Below are 19,032 nucleotides of genomic sequence, written 5' to 3' on the forward strand. Positions count from 1 at the left end.
TAATAAAGTACAATTTATAATCTATTTTAACAGGTACACCAAACAACACCTTAAGGTGTAGAGTAATTCCAAACTGCCGCAAGGGCGTTGGCCGAGTCCAACTTCTATTTGAACTTGCGTAAAAAATTCTACGGTTGTTTCGGAATTCAATTTGACCTTCTTTTTTCCTTTTTTTTTTTTTTTTTAGCGCTTATTTTGACTTATTAAATATAAATGTGTTTTTTTTAACTTTTTTAGCGGTAGATCAAAAAATATTTTTAAAAAAAATTTAACAAAAAAAATTATTAAAAAGATAATAAATAAAATAAATAAAAATGTGGCTTTTTTCATACATCCTAAGACCGGTTTATTTTGGAAAATAGAGGTAAGATTGGGATTGATGTGAAACCCACTATATGTTGGGTTTGTTTTGAGAGATAAAGAAGGTATTCATAATCCCATGAAATTAGGATGGACGTTGGTGTTGAGATTGAGATGGAGGTGGTAGGGGTGGTATTAGGAAATTAGATTAGGTTTTTTTTTTTTTTTACATGTTGGACATTTTTTTAACATTAATATTTAATGTTTTTGTATTTTTTTGTTTAGTAAAAATTATAGTTTTATTTGTTTTAATATTTAATATTTCTTTTATAGAGTAATAATTTAACAATTCCCACACTAACCACTACCAACAAAACAAACACAATTTTACTTAATCCCCACACTATCAATCTTCTCCATTTTACTTCTGAAAACAAACGAAGCCTCAACAAATTTGGGTTTAACTCAAAGAATTCAGAGAAGGTAAATTCAAATACAAATTGGTTGGTTAAGGGCTATGTCTAGCATGTAAAGTTGGGACTAAGGCTGTGCAAAGTACCGCTCAATCCGCTAAAATCGCACCGATCCGCATCTATTCGCACCACTCTAACCGCTAACCGCGGTTTAAATTTTAAAATTTATAATCCGCCAACCGAACCGCTCCGCTCCGCTATAGTTAATACATATATATTTTTTAACCTCCAATGAAATATCAATGTAAAAATGAGTGTAAGAGAGATTTAAGATATAAAATTTATTATAAATTAGTGGTTATATATATAAAACATATTATTTAAAATTACATTGTGTTATATATCAAAAAATATTATACAAATTAGTATTATATATTATGCAATTGTACGATAATTAGTTAGAATATTCTTCAATCTGCCAATCCGTCAAAAACCGTCCAAACCGCAAATTGTCAATCCGCCAACCCGCCATGCGGTTTGTAATTTTACTCTCAAATCGCCTGAACCGCACCGTGCACACCCCTAGTTGGGACTAATAAGCCAATAAATTATTTTAATCAATAAGATAAAATATTACATTCAAATTATATTAATTTTATTTTTTCTTTTACAACTATCAAATCAATTTTTTTTATAAAAAAGGTCAATTATTATCTCAAACACAAACTAAAAAAATTCATCCCGAACGAAAGCTTAAAATTCATCCCACGTAAAAAGAGATCGGTAATGTAACCCCAACTTGTTTGAAGTAGTCTAATTTGGGTTTAACTGGAACTCTGAAGTGAGTTTGAATTATCCAAAATTCAAATACAAATTAGTTAGCCTCTGTTTGGCAAATTGGTTTATGGACTTTTTTGGCTATTTTAGCCACAACAAACAAAACATCACATTTAACTCATAATCATTACATTTTTCTCTCAAAAAAAAAGTCAAAAAAATCAAAAAGTCCTTCCCAAATCAAGCTTTTAGCCCAGATTAAAATAGCTAAAAAAATTAAAAAGTCAAAAAATCAATCCACCTCCCAAACGAATCCTTAGTTGATGATATGTTTAAACTTGATCTAATGGTTTGTTTGAAGAAGTCTAATGATTTGTTAAAGTTCGAGTTTAACCTGAGTCACAAATTTGAGTACGAGTTTAACTCTAATAATTTGGGATATACGTGGATAATTCAAATTCAAACACAATAAATTATCTTTATGTGTACCTTAAATTAATGTATTTCACTTTTAAAAACTCAATAAGTAAATCAATAAATAAATACACATGACACTTAAGTCTAATTTGGCATCTTGTGAAAAAGATAAAAACTCAAAAAATTATTGAAAAAGTAAAAAAATTAACACTATTTATAATATTTTAATAGTACAAAACAAAAATAAAAATATTATATCAGAACGGTACACATCAAGGGTCTAAGGCCAAAAAAAATTAAAAATAATTTTTTATATGATTGATAGAGACATGCATCAATGCCACACACGTCCAAACAAAATAAAAAATAAAAACAAATTTTCAAATATTGTACCAGACCACGGTGGAAAAGAACGGGGAAAAAAAAAATTCCAACTTTTTTCAGTACACACAGATCCATACTGACATACACGCAGATTTATATGGGTAAAATTGTAATTTTGTTAATTTATACAATATTTTAATACACATTTTTCATAAAAAATAAAAAAGTTAACCCAAACAATCATCTTTTTTTCCTCAATTTTTAGTCTAAAAATTCAAAAAGTACAGACAGCCCAAACAATCCCTTAATATGAAAATACTTTGTGTGTACGAAATAATAAAATTTATTACGTTATAATATAATTTAATAAATATTAATAATAAATTTCGAGTTGGTTGGGTTGGCCGCATTGTGAGATTCCTTGCACAATCATTGTTCGAGTTTAATTTAAATTGACAAAGTTTAATGTTCAATTTATATTATTTCAAACTAGCATATCACCTGTGCTATATACGAATTATATTTATAATTATCTATATATGTGACTTGTGATTTTTAAATATATATATATTTTTTTAAATATCTTTTTTTTTCTTTTTTTATATTATATTAAAGTTTAATATTTTGATAATAAATCATATGTGTTGACCTTTTCAAAGAATTAAATGTCTTTTTTATTATTATTATATTATATTAAAGTTTAATATTTTGATAATAATCATATGTGTTGAACTTTTCAAAAAAAAAAATTTATGCTTGTTCTTAATGCATTAAAGTGTTATTATGAGGGATAATAATCATATGTATTGGAACTTTTCAAAGAATTCAATGTGTTGGATTTCAAAGAATTTTTTTTATGCTTGTTCTTAATGCATTAAAGTGTTATTATGATGGTAAGACTTGGGAGTTGAGAGAAGTTAATAAATGTTAAGATTTTTTTTAAAAAAAATCAAAAAATTTAAATTGGAAGATTAGAACTCTCACAAGACTTGAAATTAAAAATTTCCCTTTACTTAATATATAGTATAGATTAACAAAACAAACTGAAGTAAGACTTGTACCGTTGGAGTTAGAAACCTCCACAAGATGCCTCTCCAGATGAAACAAATTAAAGGAAAATGCATTTTACTCCCAGCTGGGGGTGACACCCAGTGAGGTGTCAGCTGGGGGTTGGTCCGAAAAAAACAGTTTTTCTTTTTTTTTTTTTTTTTTTTTTTGATTTTCGACCAGTGGGGGCGCGCCACGTCACTGGGGCGCGACCCCCACTGGGTGTATGAAGCAAAACCGCAAATTAAAATGCTAAGGTTTGGCACCCTTGTTTTGAAAAATTGATAAAAAATTAACTTTTTAACTTTTTTTTAATCTGTTGTCTTTTTATAAATAAAAAATGTAAAAAGTTATGTAACCCAAAATTAATAAAAAACTAAAAGCTAACATTTTAGTGGGTTGCCAAAGCACCCCGTATGAGTCGAAACACTGGACCTGCCAGCCTGTATTTTAAGGCTCTTTTTAAAAAATCAACTTTTAACTAATTTTTTAAAATAATATTTAAATCACATTGTAGAAAAGAAAAAAAATAAAGAATGGCATGGTTAGCTAAAAAATAAAATAATAAATAAATTTAATAAAAAAAAGCCAGCGGTAATTCATCAAATTGATTCAAAATAACAAATCAATTTCTCTTAAATAAATTACAAAAACATCTCCTAAAATATATTTAAAATACAAATTACTCGTTATATTTTAAAAAATTACATATACCTTCTTGTAATAATTTTTTATTTAATAAAATTAATTAAAAAAATATCATTACTAATTGTTTTCCTAACAAAATGAAACTTCGAAACTATGGTATAGTTTTTTTTTTATTCTTTTATACAATAAGAAAATTAACTACATTATTAATTAAAATATATTTTTAACATCATTAAAAATTATTAATAGCCTTGACAATTTATTAATAAAAAAACCACCTGTTATGACATTAAAAATTCAAGAAGCAACTCATATTTTAAGAAATCTCAAGAGATATATTTATAATTTACCCCTTATTTTTAATTTCTCAATCTACTTAATCTTGATATATTTAAAGAGTATAAAATGCATACAAAATTATTTTAAAAATTCATTGAATACAAAAAAGAATACAAGAATATACTACATTTCCAATTTTTTTGAATTTTTTGTATTTGGTTAATTTTTTTGCAAAAAAAAAATAGTAAAGTTCATCTAAATTATGTATATTGCTCCCCAAAAAAAAATTATGTATATCTAAAAAATAAAAATAGCTTAAAATATTCAAAAAATTTACTAAAAACAAAAAAAACTTCCATGCAATATTCAAAAAAAAAAAAAGAAAAATTTTAATAAGCATGACATCATGCAACAACGAACAACCCTAGTAGCCACCCTTGAGATCGTTCACCACGTCATAGGGTATCGGCGTAACGGTTTCCAACGTGGCACCTTCCACCATGAAACCAGGCTTAGGACCCTCTGGCTGCCGTTTAGTGCTTATGACTTCACCTCTGGCCTTGGCCTCTGCCTTCAGTTTATCATTGTTCTTTTTCCTCAGTTTGAAGTCTTCGGTGCACCTTGAAGGCTGTACATGCTCGATACGAACATGGATCCTCTTGCGGATAATCCTGTTACCCACCTGTATTTATGTACATACACCATAACTTAAATTATGTTCTATTTCATCCGTTAAAAAAACAAAAACAAAAACAAAAAATGTTGTATAGCACTTCCAAATAAATTTAATTAGAATAGCACTGACACAAAAAAAAAAAAAAAGGCTAACAATGAGCAATTGAAAAGTACCAAACTGTGTCATAAAACTAACTGTCTGTGTTTGGATATTGGATTTGTGAATGGAAAAAATGAGAGTTTCCCCTTCTCAAATACTACACAAATCCAAGAACCACACACATCATCCTGAAAAGAAGAAGCACCAAACACATCACACATCCCCTTCAATGGCGAAATAACCCAGCTAATAAAAACACATTTACATACACCAATTTAAGCACATCGCCTAAAAACCAAATAAAGGCACTTGTTTCTCTGCTATAAATACACAAAACTATGGAAAACCTTATGATTACTCCACCATTTCAACGCAGGCAAATCACCAAACACCATTCAACTATATCACCATTTCAACACATACTCAATTAACTATATCACCTATAAACCACATTCTTAATCAAATGACCCAAAAAGGCACTTGTTTTTTTGATAAAAATGCACAAAGTTCAGGAAAACCCAGACACCCTTTCAACACAAGCAAATCATCGAACAGCTCCAGATCACATACCCAACTAACTATATCATCTAAAAACAAAAAATTCTTAATCGGATGATACAGAAAAGACACTTGTTTATTCTAATATAAATCCACAAAACTAAGACAAACCCAGATGAATATTCTACCATTTAAACCCAAGCGAATCATTGAACACCTTCAGATCAGAAACACAAAACAAGACTGCTTTTTTCTGATATAAATCCACAACTAACGAAAACCCAGATGATTACTCCTCCATTTCAACCCAAACAAACCATCAAACACCTTCAAAGCATAAACAGATTTTCAACAACCAATATATGAACACATACTACTATTCTGATATAAATAAACAGAAATAAAGAAAACCCAGATGATACCTCCAATATTTCAACACAGGCAAATCATCAAACACCTTCAGAGCAGAAACAGATGTTTATATATTCTGATATAAATACAAAGAACTAAGGAAAACCCAGATGATGCCTCCAACATTTCAACACAAGCAAATCATCAAACACCTTGACGCTATGTTTGGTAACTTAGTAGAGAAAAGAAAAGAAATGATTACTTAAGTAATAAGAGAAAAGAAAAGAAATGATTGTAATTTCTCTCCTTTTTGTTTGGATAAGTAAGAAATAAAAGAAAAGAAATGATTGTGATTTCTCTCCTTCTTGTTTGATTAGATTTCATTAAGAGAAAAGAAAAGAAATTATTTTATGTTATATTATCAAAATAACCTTTTTATATTTTCAATCATTTTATTTCTTTTATTTTTACAGGGGTAAAATTGATATTATGAAAATATAAACATTTGTGGATTTCTTTTCTCTCCCAATCTCTCCACTCTTGAGAAGATTGAAAATAAGGATTATGAGAGAAATGAGTTTCTCTCCATTTCTCTCTATTTCTCCTCATTTCTCTCTACTTAAGATAACCAAACAAGGAAGAGAAATACATTTCTCTCTATTTCTTTTCTTTTCTCTCCAAATCACTCAATCCAAACACAGTGTGAGAGCAAACACAGATTTACAAAATCCAATACATAAACACATATTTAAGCACATATAAATGTGATAAAGATTAGAAAAGAGGGTATTTGGACCTGCTTGTTCATTTCAACACCGATGGCTCGCTTGGTGACGTTCCAGACCTGACCAGTGCGACCATGGTAGAACTTGTGAGGCATGCCCTTGTGAACAGCGCCGTTAACCTTGATGTCGACATACTCACCGATGCGGTAAGTTCGAAGATATGTTGACAGATTGATTGTGCCCTTCTTCCGGAACCCTCGAGAGAACAGATCTCTAGTCCTGGACCTCAATCCATGTCCAGCCGGCATCTTCTCTCTCTCTCTCTAAATCTCTACACTCTCTTTGCTGAAGATGATAGAGGCGTTTTTAGGGTACTGAATAGGAAGCTGTTGAAGTGTGCTTATATGTTGAATCCTACTAACTGGGCCGAGTCCAGGTGGATCCCTTCAGGCCCATGTTTATATGTTTATAGAGAGAGATATATCTAACTTCGAGTCGAGCCCATCTTCTAACTTACTTAAAAAGTAACGGGGGTTGCTGCTGTGCTCAAAGCACAATAGTGACTGTGTTGTTTCTGTTTGAGATATATTATGATCTTATTTTTATGATCTACACCGTTATATTGTAGAGTTTGTTGAGTACTTCATGTCTACCAAAAATTATATTAATCGGATATCAATAACTATATGATCGAATTGCATATTTTTTATGCTATTTCTTAAAAGAAAAACTTACTATTTATTTTTTTGGTTATCGATTATATAGTTATTAATATCCGATTAAAATAATTTTTGATAGGCATGAAATACTCAACAAACCTTATAAAATAAACAATTTGAATAATAAAAATAAGACCATAATATAACTCAAACGGAGACACTACAATCACTGCTGTGCTTTGAGCAGAGCAGTGACCCCTTTTCCACTTAAAAAAGTCTATTGGTGTTTGAAGTGTGCTTGATGATTTTTTTTTTTTTTCTAACTTATTTTAGTTTTTAATAAATTCATTTTTTTTAATATTTTAAAAAGTTTTAGGCTTCTTATTCAACTCGACCAGGCGAAATTTTTTATAAAAAAATTAAAAAAAAATTAAAAAAAAAATACAAAAATAAGTTAAAAATAGTGGATTTTTTTTTTTTTACTTATTTCAATAGACAAATTAAGAAAAATTAAAAATGACAAAAAAAAGTCATTAAAGAACAAAAAGAAAAAGAATAATAATGTAACTTATTTAGCTCACTCCAAACAAATTTGAAAACTCATAACCAAATATATAACTCAAAAATAAATTCTTTTCAAAACTCTATTTTTTTTAAAAAAAATCAAAAAATTATTTTTTATTTTGTTTTTTAAAATTAGTTTTAGAATTATGATTTGATTGTAGTGTTATATTTCGAGTTTTGAATTGAGTTTTAAGCTATATGTTTAGTTATAAGTTTTGAAAATAATTTTTGATGAATTGAATTTTAAGTAATTTTGAATTATGTGTTTGGTTATAAGTTTTGAAAATTTTTGATTGAAATCATAATTTGAAAAAAGAACCAAACACGGCCGTAATGTTTATTGGGTAAATTAAATTGCTAGTTTTGTATTTTGTCTCATATATTTGTTCTTAAAAACGTAACTCATGCTGCTCATGTGTACATTTTTCATAAATATTTTTTAAAAAAAAAAAAAAGAACTTAATGATTGTAGTCAATTAAATTAAATTGAAACAATAAAAAAATTAAGATTGAAATTGAATTAATTAAAATTACAAAGTTCAAAATGATACCAAAACAAAACTATAAAAACTAGTGATTAAACTTTGTAATGAGTAATGAGTAATGAGTAATGGTGTTCGTTTGGTATGCATGGAGCTTTTCTCATATCACATACACAAGCATATCATGCCAATTATTCATTTTTGTGAATGGAATGTTTCTCCCCTCCCTCTTTCTCGATGGAATTTTTGTAGATGAGTTTCGTATTAATCTTTGTGAAAAAAAGTATCAAAATTCACAAATTTTTATCAAATGATTTTGTATTTTCAAAACAAGAAAGTGTGAATGTTTACACATTTTTTTTATTGAAAGGATCTTTTATTTTCGCTATAAAAAGGATTGTTCCCAAAAGTAACTATCAAAAACATTTTATTAAACAAAATTTTCATATCATGTTCTGATTTTCTTTTCTTTTTTTTACCAAACAAAAATGCCAAACTGATCCAATTATTTAACAGGATTTTTAATCAGAAACAGATCCAAAATTTAAACTTAAGGGGATAAAAAATACAAGTAACTTTTCATCGAAAATAAGTATTGTAAAATTTTAAATTTTAATTTATACTAACACAAAAAAAGTGAATAATATTAGTATTAATTGAATATTCTTTATCAACATAATTGAAAACAAAAATATAATCAGACATATTTTTTTGTTTACATTAAATTAACAAAAATCTTAACTACTATTATGTCTACTCTCCCTCTATTAAAGTTGTTTATTTGAAAATATAGATTTTTTTTTTTGAACTTGAAAATTTGCGAGTGCAACGTAGAGAAATGATTGAGAAATTGCAAAGAAAAATTATGTGCCAAATATAAAATAGATACCATTGTTATGATTTCTAAGGGGAGACTTGCTTAATGCTCTTTTTCACTACTTTCTTTTTTTTTTTTTTTTTGGGTTTATTGGTAATTGCTTTGTCACCACTCTCTTTGTATTAAAGTTAATTATCTGAAAATATAATTTTATTTTTTTGTTTTGAAATTGAGAATTTGCTAGTGAAATGTGGAGACATGTCTGAGAAACTGCAGACAAAGATTATGGAGCGCAAATAAAATAGACACAATTGCTATGATTTTTAGGGGACAGACTTGCTTAATGCTTTTTTTCACTACTTTTTTATTTATTTATTGGTAATTACTTTGTCATTACTTTTTTCTTCCCGTGTGTGAGACCCATCATTATAATTCACTTCCACCTTATGTTTAGACTCCATACTTGAAAAATCTAGAAACCTAGAAATCCTTAGATATTGATTTGTGATTATATATTAATTTTAACAGAAAATAGCAATCCCAATCAAACAATCAAAAACAAATCCGCACAACAATTTTACGTGAAAAAATCACAATTGGAGCGTCTCCAATTATGATAAAAAATCACGGGCAAAAGCCATAAAATAATCCATTAAGAAGACAAAAGGAATGACACAAGTGTACTCTCAATTACCTCGCGAATCTACGCCTGAATTGAACCGACCCCTATATGCCTCTTCCATCACGGCCTTCACCTCAGAATTGTCTTACCCAACGTTGAATCTACAATGTCAATGTCGAATCCACAACAATGAGACATTCCAGAATCCACCAAAGTTTCAGGCCAAATTCCACGGAATCCACAGAATAGCAACTCTCTCTTTTGTATTGAATAAATAAAACAAACAAACCCTTTGATATAATCCACTCAATTCATTATTAAACTCTCACAGACATCAAATGAAACAAGCAAATAAGCTCCAGATGAAAACCCTAATACCCAATAAGAAGATTTGGAAGTCGTACCCTAAAATCGAACTGAAACACATATTTATAGAAAACAAATCCGTGATCTCCGCTCAAGCGCAAGAATGGTCGCTCAAGCGGATCTACACTCGAACACAAGAATAGCCGCTCGAGCGAAAAAAAATAACTCTCAGCACTTTTGTAGGCGTGTGAAACTTCTGAAAGGTCACAATCTCCGCTCGAGCGCAGGAATGCCCACTCGAGCGGACTAAACAACTTCGACTGCAATTTTACTTTTTGATTCGAGGGAACTGCCCCTCCACCCTACCTGAGCGCTGCCCCGGACCCGCCAAGGGGCGCTACCCCCTAGACCCCCGCGAGCTGTCCGAGCAGCTCGATCTCCGACATAGTTAGCGAAGTGGCAAAAATAAAAGAATTAACTTCTGAAACAACTCTGCAAGGCACAATTCGGGTTGGATTCACATCTAAAAACTCATAACCTCACTGAAATAAAAGTTGAACAAAAGTACAACTGAAAGGGGTTTTGTCAAATGAGATTGCCAAAAATAAGAACCTAATAATATTGATATTATGTTTGTGAACATCAAAAAGCATAAGAAAAAAGAGTTAATTACAAAAATAACTCTAAGATTTTACATATTTTTTTATTTTAAATATTAGTGTTTCAATTTCTGACAAATTAAACCATGAAGTTTTATTCGTTTCAATGTACCCCTTCCGTCCATCTCCGTCTGTGTAAGGTGACGAAGAATTGTTTTGAGATTTAAAATAAAAAATGCTGAGGTTTAAAGTAAAAAAACGAGTGAAACTTTGGAGTTTTTTTTAATTAATCCTAATATTATTTTTTTTGTGTGTATATGTATAACTTACATATCTTATTGTATATATACATGTGTGCTTATATAAATATATATATGGTGATATTTTTTTATTCAAATTTTGACTCTTCCAATGAAATTTATTTTGTCCTAATTTATTGGTCCCTTCTTACATTTTTTATTGTCCCAAAATGTATGTCCTTTTTAAAAAGTCAAAACTTTAAATTTAAAAATTTTCAAAATTATCCCTTGTGAAGTGATTATAAATATATTTAAAAATAAAAATAAATGGGAAAATTATTGATAAATCCCATTTATAAGTGTTTTAACCCAATAAGTCCATGAAGGAATTTTTTAACCCATTTAGTCCCATGTATGTATAGTTTTATTCCATAAAGTCATTTTTCTTGATTTACACTATTTTTCTTGGACACTTATGCCCTTATATTTAATTTTGATACCCTTATAAATTTTTTTTGAACGGTTAGCAATTTTATGATGTGAACATTCATATTTTAAAATTCACATTGGTAGGAATGTAAAATTGACCCGTGGGCGGCCCGAAACCCGCCCGTAAACCGGGGCGGGCCCGACCCGTTGACAATGTGAATATTCACATTGACATGTTAACATTCACATTAATAGGAGTGTAAAATTGGCCCGCGTCCCGTAGCGGCGCGAAACCCGCCCGTGGCCCATGGGCGGCCCAGGACGGGCCTGATTCGACCCGTTAACAATGTGAATATTCACATTGACATGTTAACATTCACATTGATAAGAGTATAAAATTGGCCCGCGGCCCATGGGCAGCCAAAAGCTCGCCCGCGGCCCGGGGCAGGCCCGACTCGTTGACAATGTGAATATTCACATTGAAATGTTAACATTCATATTGATAGGAGTGTAAAATTAGCCCGCGCCCCGTGGCTGTCCGAAACCCGCCAACGGCCCGTGGACGGCCCGAGAAGGGCCCGATCCGCCCTGTTAGCAATGTGAATATTCACATTGACATGTTAACATTCACATTGATAGGAGTGCAAAATTAGCCCGCGCCTCGTGGCTGTCTGAAACCCGCCCACGGCCCGTAGGCGGCCCGGGGCGGGCCCGGCCCGGCCTGTTGACAATGTGAATTTTCACATTGACATGTTAACATTCACATTGATAAGAGTATAAAATTGGCCAGCGGCCTAGGGCGGGCCCGACCCGGCCCATTGACAATGTGAATATTCACATTGACATGTTAACATTCACATTGATAATAGTGTAAAATTGACCCGCAACCCGTGGGCGGCCCCGAAGCCCGACCGCAGCCCGAGTCGGGCTTGGCCCGATCCGTGACAATGTGAATATTCACATTGACATGTTAACATTAACATTAATAGGAGTGTAAAATTTGCCCGCTGCCCGAAGCTTGCCCGCGGCCCAAGGTAGGCCCGATCCGGCCCGTTGACAATGTGAATATTCACATTGACATGTTAAAATGCACATTGATAAGAATGCAGAATTGGCCCGCGGCCCGTGGGCTGCCCGAAGCCCGTCCACGGCCCGAGGCAGGCTCGTTTGGGTATGGGCCTAAGCATGTCCGAGACCCTAGGTTGGGGCCTAGGTCATCACTTTGAAACCCGGCTCGGCCCATCGACCCGCTTAAGGCCCATTCAAGGCTCGATCCGAGGCCCAGCTCGCCCGAGGCACAATATATTTTTTTGTAGAAAATAATAAAATTTTGGTAGAAAAAATTAAAAAGAATTAACAAAAAATGGCCAGGCCTACCCAAGCCCGACTTAAGCTCGAGACTAGGCCTAGGCCCAGGCCCACCGGCCCGACCCAAGGCTCGATCCATCGGCCCATCCAAAACCCAAATACCCTTGTGCCAGGGCCTGAGCCTAATTTTTTGGCTCGTAGACCGGCCCAACCTGGCCCGAGAAAGGCTCTTTTGGGCCCAGGCTCGAGCCTAGTCCGAGACCCTAGGCTAGGGCCTGAGCCATCACTTTGAAGCCCCGCCCCGCCCATCGGCCCGATTAAGGCCCATTCAAGGCTCGGTCCAAGGCCCGGCCCGCGCCGAGGCCTAGTATCTTTTTTTGTAAAAAATAATAAAATTTTGGTAAAAAAAATTAAAAAAAATTAAAAAAAAATGGCCAGGCTCGCCCCGGGCCGTCCACGGGCCATGAGCGGGTTTCGGGCAGCCACGAGGCACGGGCTAATTTTACACTCCTATCAATGTGAATGTTAACATGTCAATGTGAATATTCACATTGTCAACGGGTCGGGCCGGGCCAGGCCAGCCCTAGGCCGCTGGCCAATTTTATACTCTTATCAATATGAATGTTAACATGTCAATGTGAATATTCACATTGTCAACAGGCTGGGCCGGGCCCGCCCCGGGCTGTCCACAGGTCGTAGGCGGGTTTCGGGCAGCCACGAGGCGCGGGCTAATTTTACACTCCTATCAATATGAATGTTAACATGTCAATGTGAATATTCACATTATCAACGAGCCGGGCCGCTGGCCAATTTTATACTCTTATCAATGTGAATGTTAACATGTCAATGTGTATATTCACATTGTCAACGGGCCGGACCGGGCCCGCCCCGGGCCGCCCATGGGCCGCGGGCGGGTTTCGCGCCACCACGGGACACGAGCCAATTTTACACTCCTATTAATATGAATGGTAACATGTCAATGTGAATATTCACATTGTCAACGGGCCGGGCCGGGCCGGGCCTGCCCTGGGCCGCTGGCCAATTTCATACTCTTTATCAATGTGAATGTTACCATGTCAATGTGAATATTCACATTGTCAACAGGTCGGGCCGGGCCCGCCCAGAGCCGTCCACAGGCCGTGGACAGGTTTCGGGCAGCCACGAGGCGCGGGCTAATTTTACACTCCTATCAATGTGAATGTTAACATGTCAATGTGAATATTCACATTGTCAACGGGCCGGGTCGGGCCCGCCCCGGGCCGCGGGTCAATTTTATACTCTTATCAATGTGAATGTTAACATGTCAATGTGAATATTCACATTGTCAACGGGTCGGACTGGGCCCGCCCTGGGGCGCCCATGGGCCGCAGGCGGGTTTCGCGCCGCCACGGGACGCGGGCCAATTTTACACTCCTATTGATGTGAATGTTAAATGTCAATGTGAATATTCACATTGTCAATGGGCCGGGCCCGCCCCGGCCCGACTCGAATTTTTTCCGGGCACCCATGAGGATCGACATGGGCCAGGCCCTTACACATTGACGATATGAACATTCATTTTGACGGTGTGAACATTCGCATTAGGGGTATTTTGGTAATTATGTCACCCATAGGACTTATTGAAACAAAAGAAAATAATGTGAACCAAATGGAACATAAGTAGATGAAAATGGTATTTTGGTCTTCTTATCTCAAATAGGACCTAATGGAATAGTAAAAAAGAATATGGGTTAGATGGAATAACACTCTTAGAAAGTGAATTTATCAAAAAAGCTCCCAAAATAGAAAGGTACTTTTGGAATTAATTATATAAAATTTGAATTTAAAGTGTAATGATCACGTTTCTTTAAAAAGGTTGAATTTTCAAAAAGAGACTATGGATGGAGTAAAATTTTGTTTTCATTCCTAATTTCGATAACTAAGAAAAAAATTAATCTATTAAAGCACTATAAGTATCTCTTACATTTCAGGTAATCTTAATCCATTAAAACACTAATAAGTGTCTATGGAGACATATTTTTTGGATAATCCACGTGGCTGAGATTGTTACCTGAGGTACCACATGGACGAACCATGGTGCCGAGATGTGATGCTACAAAATCGAAGTCCAAGATATTTAGATAGAAAACTAGAGTCCGAGACAACATCAAGCTACCTATTTGGATAGAGATGAGACTCTTGAGGAAGTTCATCTTAATATGAATAGTGTGAGTTGTGATAAATATTATCCTTGTAAAGGATAAAATCCCATGACAATAAGACTTATAGGGAAAGTTAGACACTAATCATTATAAAAGTAAGGCACCCCTGTGGGTCTAAGGTATGTGATTTATTTTGTGAGCTCTTGATTTGCGTTTATAGACATGTTTGGTAGAGCTGTGGGAAAGTGATTATAGATTATAGCTTAACAGATTATAACTTACAGCTGTGAGCATAAGCTGGTAACCTGTTTAGTAGCTGTGGGATTATAGATTTAAGTAGCAGAATAGTGTTTGGTAAATAAGCTGTAAAATAGCTTTTTCTGTATAATTGACTTTTTTGCCCTTATATGATATAAAATGATAATTTTGTTATTTTTTTTTTCAATTTTAATTTTAAAAAATTATTTCATTAATAAAAGTTGATATAATTAGTATTAATTAGTATCAATTAATATAAAAATTGATACACTTGATAAAATTTAATTAATATCAAATAATATTAATATTATTTGATACTAATTATTATTATTTTTTAATATAATTCTTTTTAATACTAATTACAATTAAATTGTTATAATGTTAATATAATTCTTTTAATTATTTCAATATTAGTAAATTGTTAATTATTATTTCAATATTCTTTTAATTATTATTGTTAATTATTATTTCAATATTAATAAATTGTTATAATTATTTCAATATTAATAAATTATTTTTATTATTATTTTGATTAATTTATTTTTTTATTTTTATTTCAATTTATTTTGTTCAATATTATTTTTATTATTTTATTTTAATTATTATTTTTGCTTAATTTATTTAATTTTTTTTCCTTCTCTTCCTTTCTGAGCAATCCGTACGCCGCAACCCTAGCCGAGATCGACGCGTCGCCGGTGGTCTGCAATCCTAGCCGAGATCGACCCTTCGCCGGTGGTCTGCAACCCTAGCCGAGATCGACCCTAGCTGATGGTCTGCAACCCTAGCCGGTGGTCTGCAACAGAGAGAGAGAGATGAGATCGAGTGAGATCGAGAGAGAAAGACGAGATTGAGATCGAGTGAGAGTGAGATTGCAGATCGAGTGCCAACCCAGATCTTCATCAGATTGAGTGAGATGACAGATCAAGCAATCCAGATCTTCATCTTCATCGAGAGAGAGAGAGACACGTCGCCAGAGCTAAGGACACGTCGCCGGAAATCGCCAGTTGTTGCCGGAAATCGCCAGAGCTTCATCAAAGAGACAAAAATGAGAGTTTTTTATTTATATACATGGTACACTTATAATTATTTGAAATTGTGAGGGGCATTTAAGTCATTTCATGCCCCTCAAAACAGCTGCGCGCTTAAGCGAAAATCTGAAGCACCTCTAGAGCAACTTCTTTAAATTGGCTGAAAATGACTTTTTTTAAGTTATAATTTGGTGCTTTAAGCTATGCCAAACAGATCAGAATGACTTAAATTAAGTCATAAGTTGAAATTAAGTTTCACCAAACAGACACTATATATTGTGAGATAAGTGACTAACTTAATCATTTGAATACCCCTGGGTGAACGAGCCACTGCAGTATTTCTTGTCTTCTTGTGCACAGGTGTTAGCTTAATTTATTCTGCCATGTGCTCTCCAGCTAAGTTTCCTATTTGGTTGTAAGGTCAAAAATCAACACCTACAATTTGGGGACGTCTGTGGAAACTTAGTTAGAATAGATGGCCATCATCGTGCAAGATCAACGTGTTAGCAACAACGATTCAGCGAAGATGGAGAACGCATTGACTTTGATAGAATGAAGAGCCTTCCAGAAGGAATGAATGCAAACATAGGAGACATGAGCGCTCCCGAGGAGATGAAGACGACCTTCAAGTATGAAATGATCGAGCTAGGTGAAGTAAATCCCAGAAAACAAGATCTCGGCCTAGACGATTAGGTCCGAGAAAACAATAGCTCAACCTAAGTAGACATATCCCAGATCCCAGAAGACAAGATCTCTGCCTAAATGATTAGGTCCGAGAAGACAAAAACTCAACTTAAGTGAGCAAATCCCAGATCCCAGAAGACAAGATCTCAGACTAAATGAGTAGGTCAAAGAAGACAAGAGCTCAACCTAAATGAGCAGATCCTTAAAAACAAGATCTTGGCCTAGATGAGTAGGTCCAATAAGACAAGAACTCAATCTGTGTAAAAAGATCCCAGATATAAGTACTCAACCTAGGTGAGTAGATTCTAGATGAATGACCTCGGCTAGTAATGAGATATTGGTTGAGATGTTGATCTTGATTGAAATGTTGATCTTGGTTAAGATAATGATATCAATTGAGATGGCGATCTCGGCTGAGATGTTGATCTCAACTGATATAATAATCTCGATTGAGATGTTGAATTTGGATGGGACAAAACTTGTTTGTTCTTGGTTCTTAATGAGTTGATACTAGGATCTTGATGTTTTTGAACTATAGAGTCATGATCTCTGCTAGTAATACGATCTCTGTCGAAAAGTTGGACCTGGATTAGATAAAACACGATAGTTCTTGATTCATGATTATTGGTTCTTGATAAGTGGACTTTTAAATCCTTATTTTTTTTATGCTGGCGAGTCATGATCTCGGTCAGAAAAGTATCTCTAGCATATTGTTTAGCCAACATATTGGAAGATGAAATGATGTAGGTTCCATCACCTCAAGTTGCTGAGGTAATAGAACTTAGGAGACAGTTGTGGAGACATATTTTTGGGTAGTCCATGTGACCGAGGTTGTTACCCGAGGTGCCATGTGGATGGACCATGGTGCCGAGATGTGATGCTACAAAACAGAAGTCCAAGATATTTAGCTAGAGGACTAGAGTCCTAGATGACATCAAGTTGCCTGTTTGGATAGAGATGTGACTCTTGCGGAAATTCATCTTAATTTGAATAGTGTAAGTTGTAATAAATGTTATTCTTATAAATGATAGTCACATAAAGTAAGACTTCTAGGAGAAGTTGAACACTAATCATTATAAAAGTAAGGCACCCCTGTGAGTCTAAGGTATGTGATTTATTTTGTGAGCTCTTGATTTGAGTTGATATATTGTAAGATAAGTGACTTACTTGATCATCAGAGTACCCTTGGGTGGACGAGCTACCGCGGTATTTCTTATCTTCTTGTGCACAGGTGCTGGCTTAATTTATCCTACCGCGTGCTCTCTAATTAAGTTCCCTATTTGCTTGTGAAGTCAAAAATCAACACCCACTGTGTCTCTTACATTTTAGATAACCCTTCTTACATAGTCATCAAAATTTTATCATTAGAAGAGTCAAAATTTGAATAAAAAAATTTCACCATATATACAAGCACACATGTACATATACAACAAGATATATAAGTTATTACACACAAAAAAATAAATAAATACATATTAGGGTTAGTTGCAAAAAAAAAAACAAAACAAAACAAAAAATAAAAAAAACTAAAGTTTCATACGCTTTTCTTTAAAATCCAAAACAATTATCCATTACCTTACACAAATGAAGATAGACAAAGAGGACACACTGAAATACGAAACTCCCAAGTTTAATTTGTCGAAATTGTAAGACTGGATTTTATAATGAAAAACGCATGAACTCTTGAGGGTTTTTGTTGTAATTAATCCAAAAAAAATCATACACAAATATTTTTATCAAAAAAAAATCAAAAAGATATATAGATATATATAGAATCAATACTCTTTTCATGAAATCACATCTTTCAAATAAATCTTATTTTTAAGAGGATTAAATAACTCTTAAAGGCTCAATTTTAAGAATTATGAGAAAGATCAAAGAGAATGGCATACAATTTTTTTGTCCTTAAAATCCAGTTCAGCCCAATTTTGTTGGGTTTTTACCCAAATAAGGCCCAAAGTTTAAACAGGCCGAGCCCAGTGAGACTCGGCTGGAATTGGGCCTTTAATTTGAAACTCAATCCGACCCAAACTTGTTGGCCTTTTACCTAAACCAAGCCCAAATCCTAAACATGTCGGTTGAAGTGAGATTGGGCCATGAAATTGAAACCCAACCCAGCCCAAGCTCATCGGACTTTTAGCTAAAACAAAGCCCAAATCCTAGACTGGCCAGCCCAAGTGAAATTGGCCCTTGAATTTGAAACCCAACCTGGCCCAAGCTCGTTGGGATTTTACCCAAACAAAGCCCAAATCTTGGACAGGCAGCCCAAGTTAGACTGAGCCTAGAATCAGGCCTTAAATTTGAAACCCAATCTGGCCAAATCTCATTGGGATTTTACTCAA

At 33.7% G+C, this 19,032-nt stretch overlaps 1 protein-coding gene and 1 long non-coding RNA gene across 2 annotated transcripts; one reads left to right on the forward strand and one right to left on the reverse strand.

Moving 5' to 3' along the window:
• Positions 1-4,519: 4,519 nt before the first annotated feature.
• LOC114295238 (large ribosomal subunit protein eL21x/eL21w) lies at positions 4,520-7,017 on the reverse strand. The gene is made up of 2 exons (XM_028239452.2): positions 6,626-7,017; positions 4,520-4,887 (listed from the first exon to the last, which is right to left on the reverse strand). The coding sequence occupies exons 1-2, from the start codon at positions 6,860-6,862 to the stop codon at positions 4,630-4,632; spliced, it is 495 nt and encodes a 164-aa protein (XP_028095253.2). The 5' UTR covers positions 6,863-7,017; the 3' UTR covers positions 4,520-4,629.
• LOC145820605 (uncharacterized) lies at positions 5,351-5,681 on the forward strand. Its single transcript, XR_014362487.1, has 2 exons — positions 5,351-5,486; positions 5,521-5,681. It is a non-coding gene; the product is annotated as an uncharacterized LOC145820605 (long non-coding RNA).
• Positions 7,018-19,032: the final 12,015 nt, after the last annotated feature.

The sequence above is a fragment of the Camellia sinensis genome, chromosome 2 (genome assembly GCF_055761805.1).
Source record: "Camellia sinensis isolate YWXY chromosome 2, ASM5576180v1, whole genome shotgun sequence".
Classification (NCBI taxonomy): domain Eukaryota; kingdom Viridiplantae; phylum Streptophyta; class Magnoliopsida; order Ericales; family Theaceae; genus Camellia; species Camellia sinensis.

Excerpts from the sequence above, each read along its gene's own strand:
- LOC114295238 (XM_028239452.2), bottom strand. The coding sequence starts at position 6,862 with ATGCCGGCTGGACATGGATTGAGGTCCAGGACTAGAGATCTGTTCTCT. Across the intron at positions 4,888-6,625 it reads GTGTTGAAATGAACAAGCAG|GTGGGTAACAGGATTATCCG; the intron begins GTCCAAATACCC and ends ACATAAATACAG.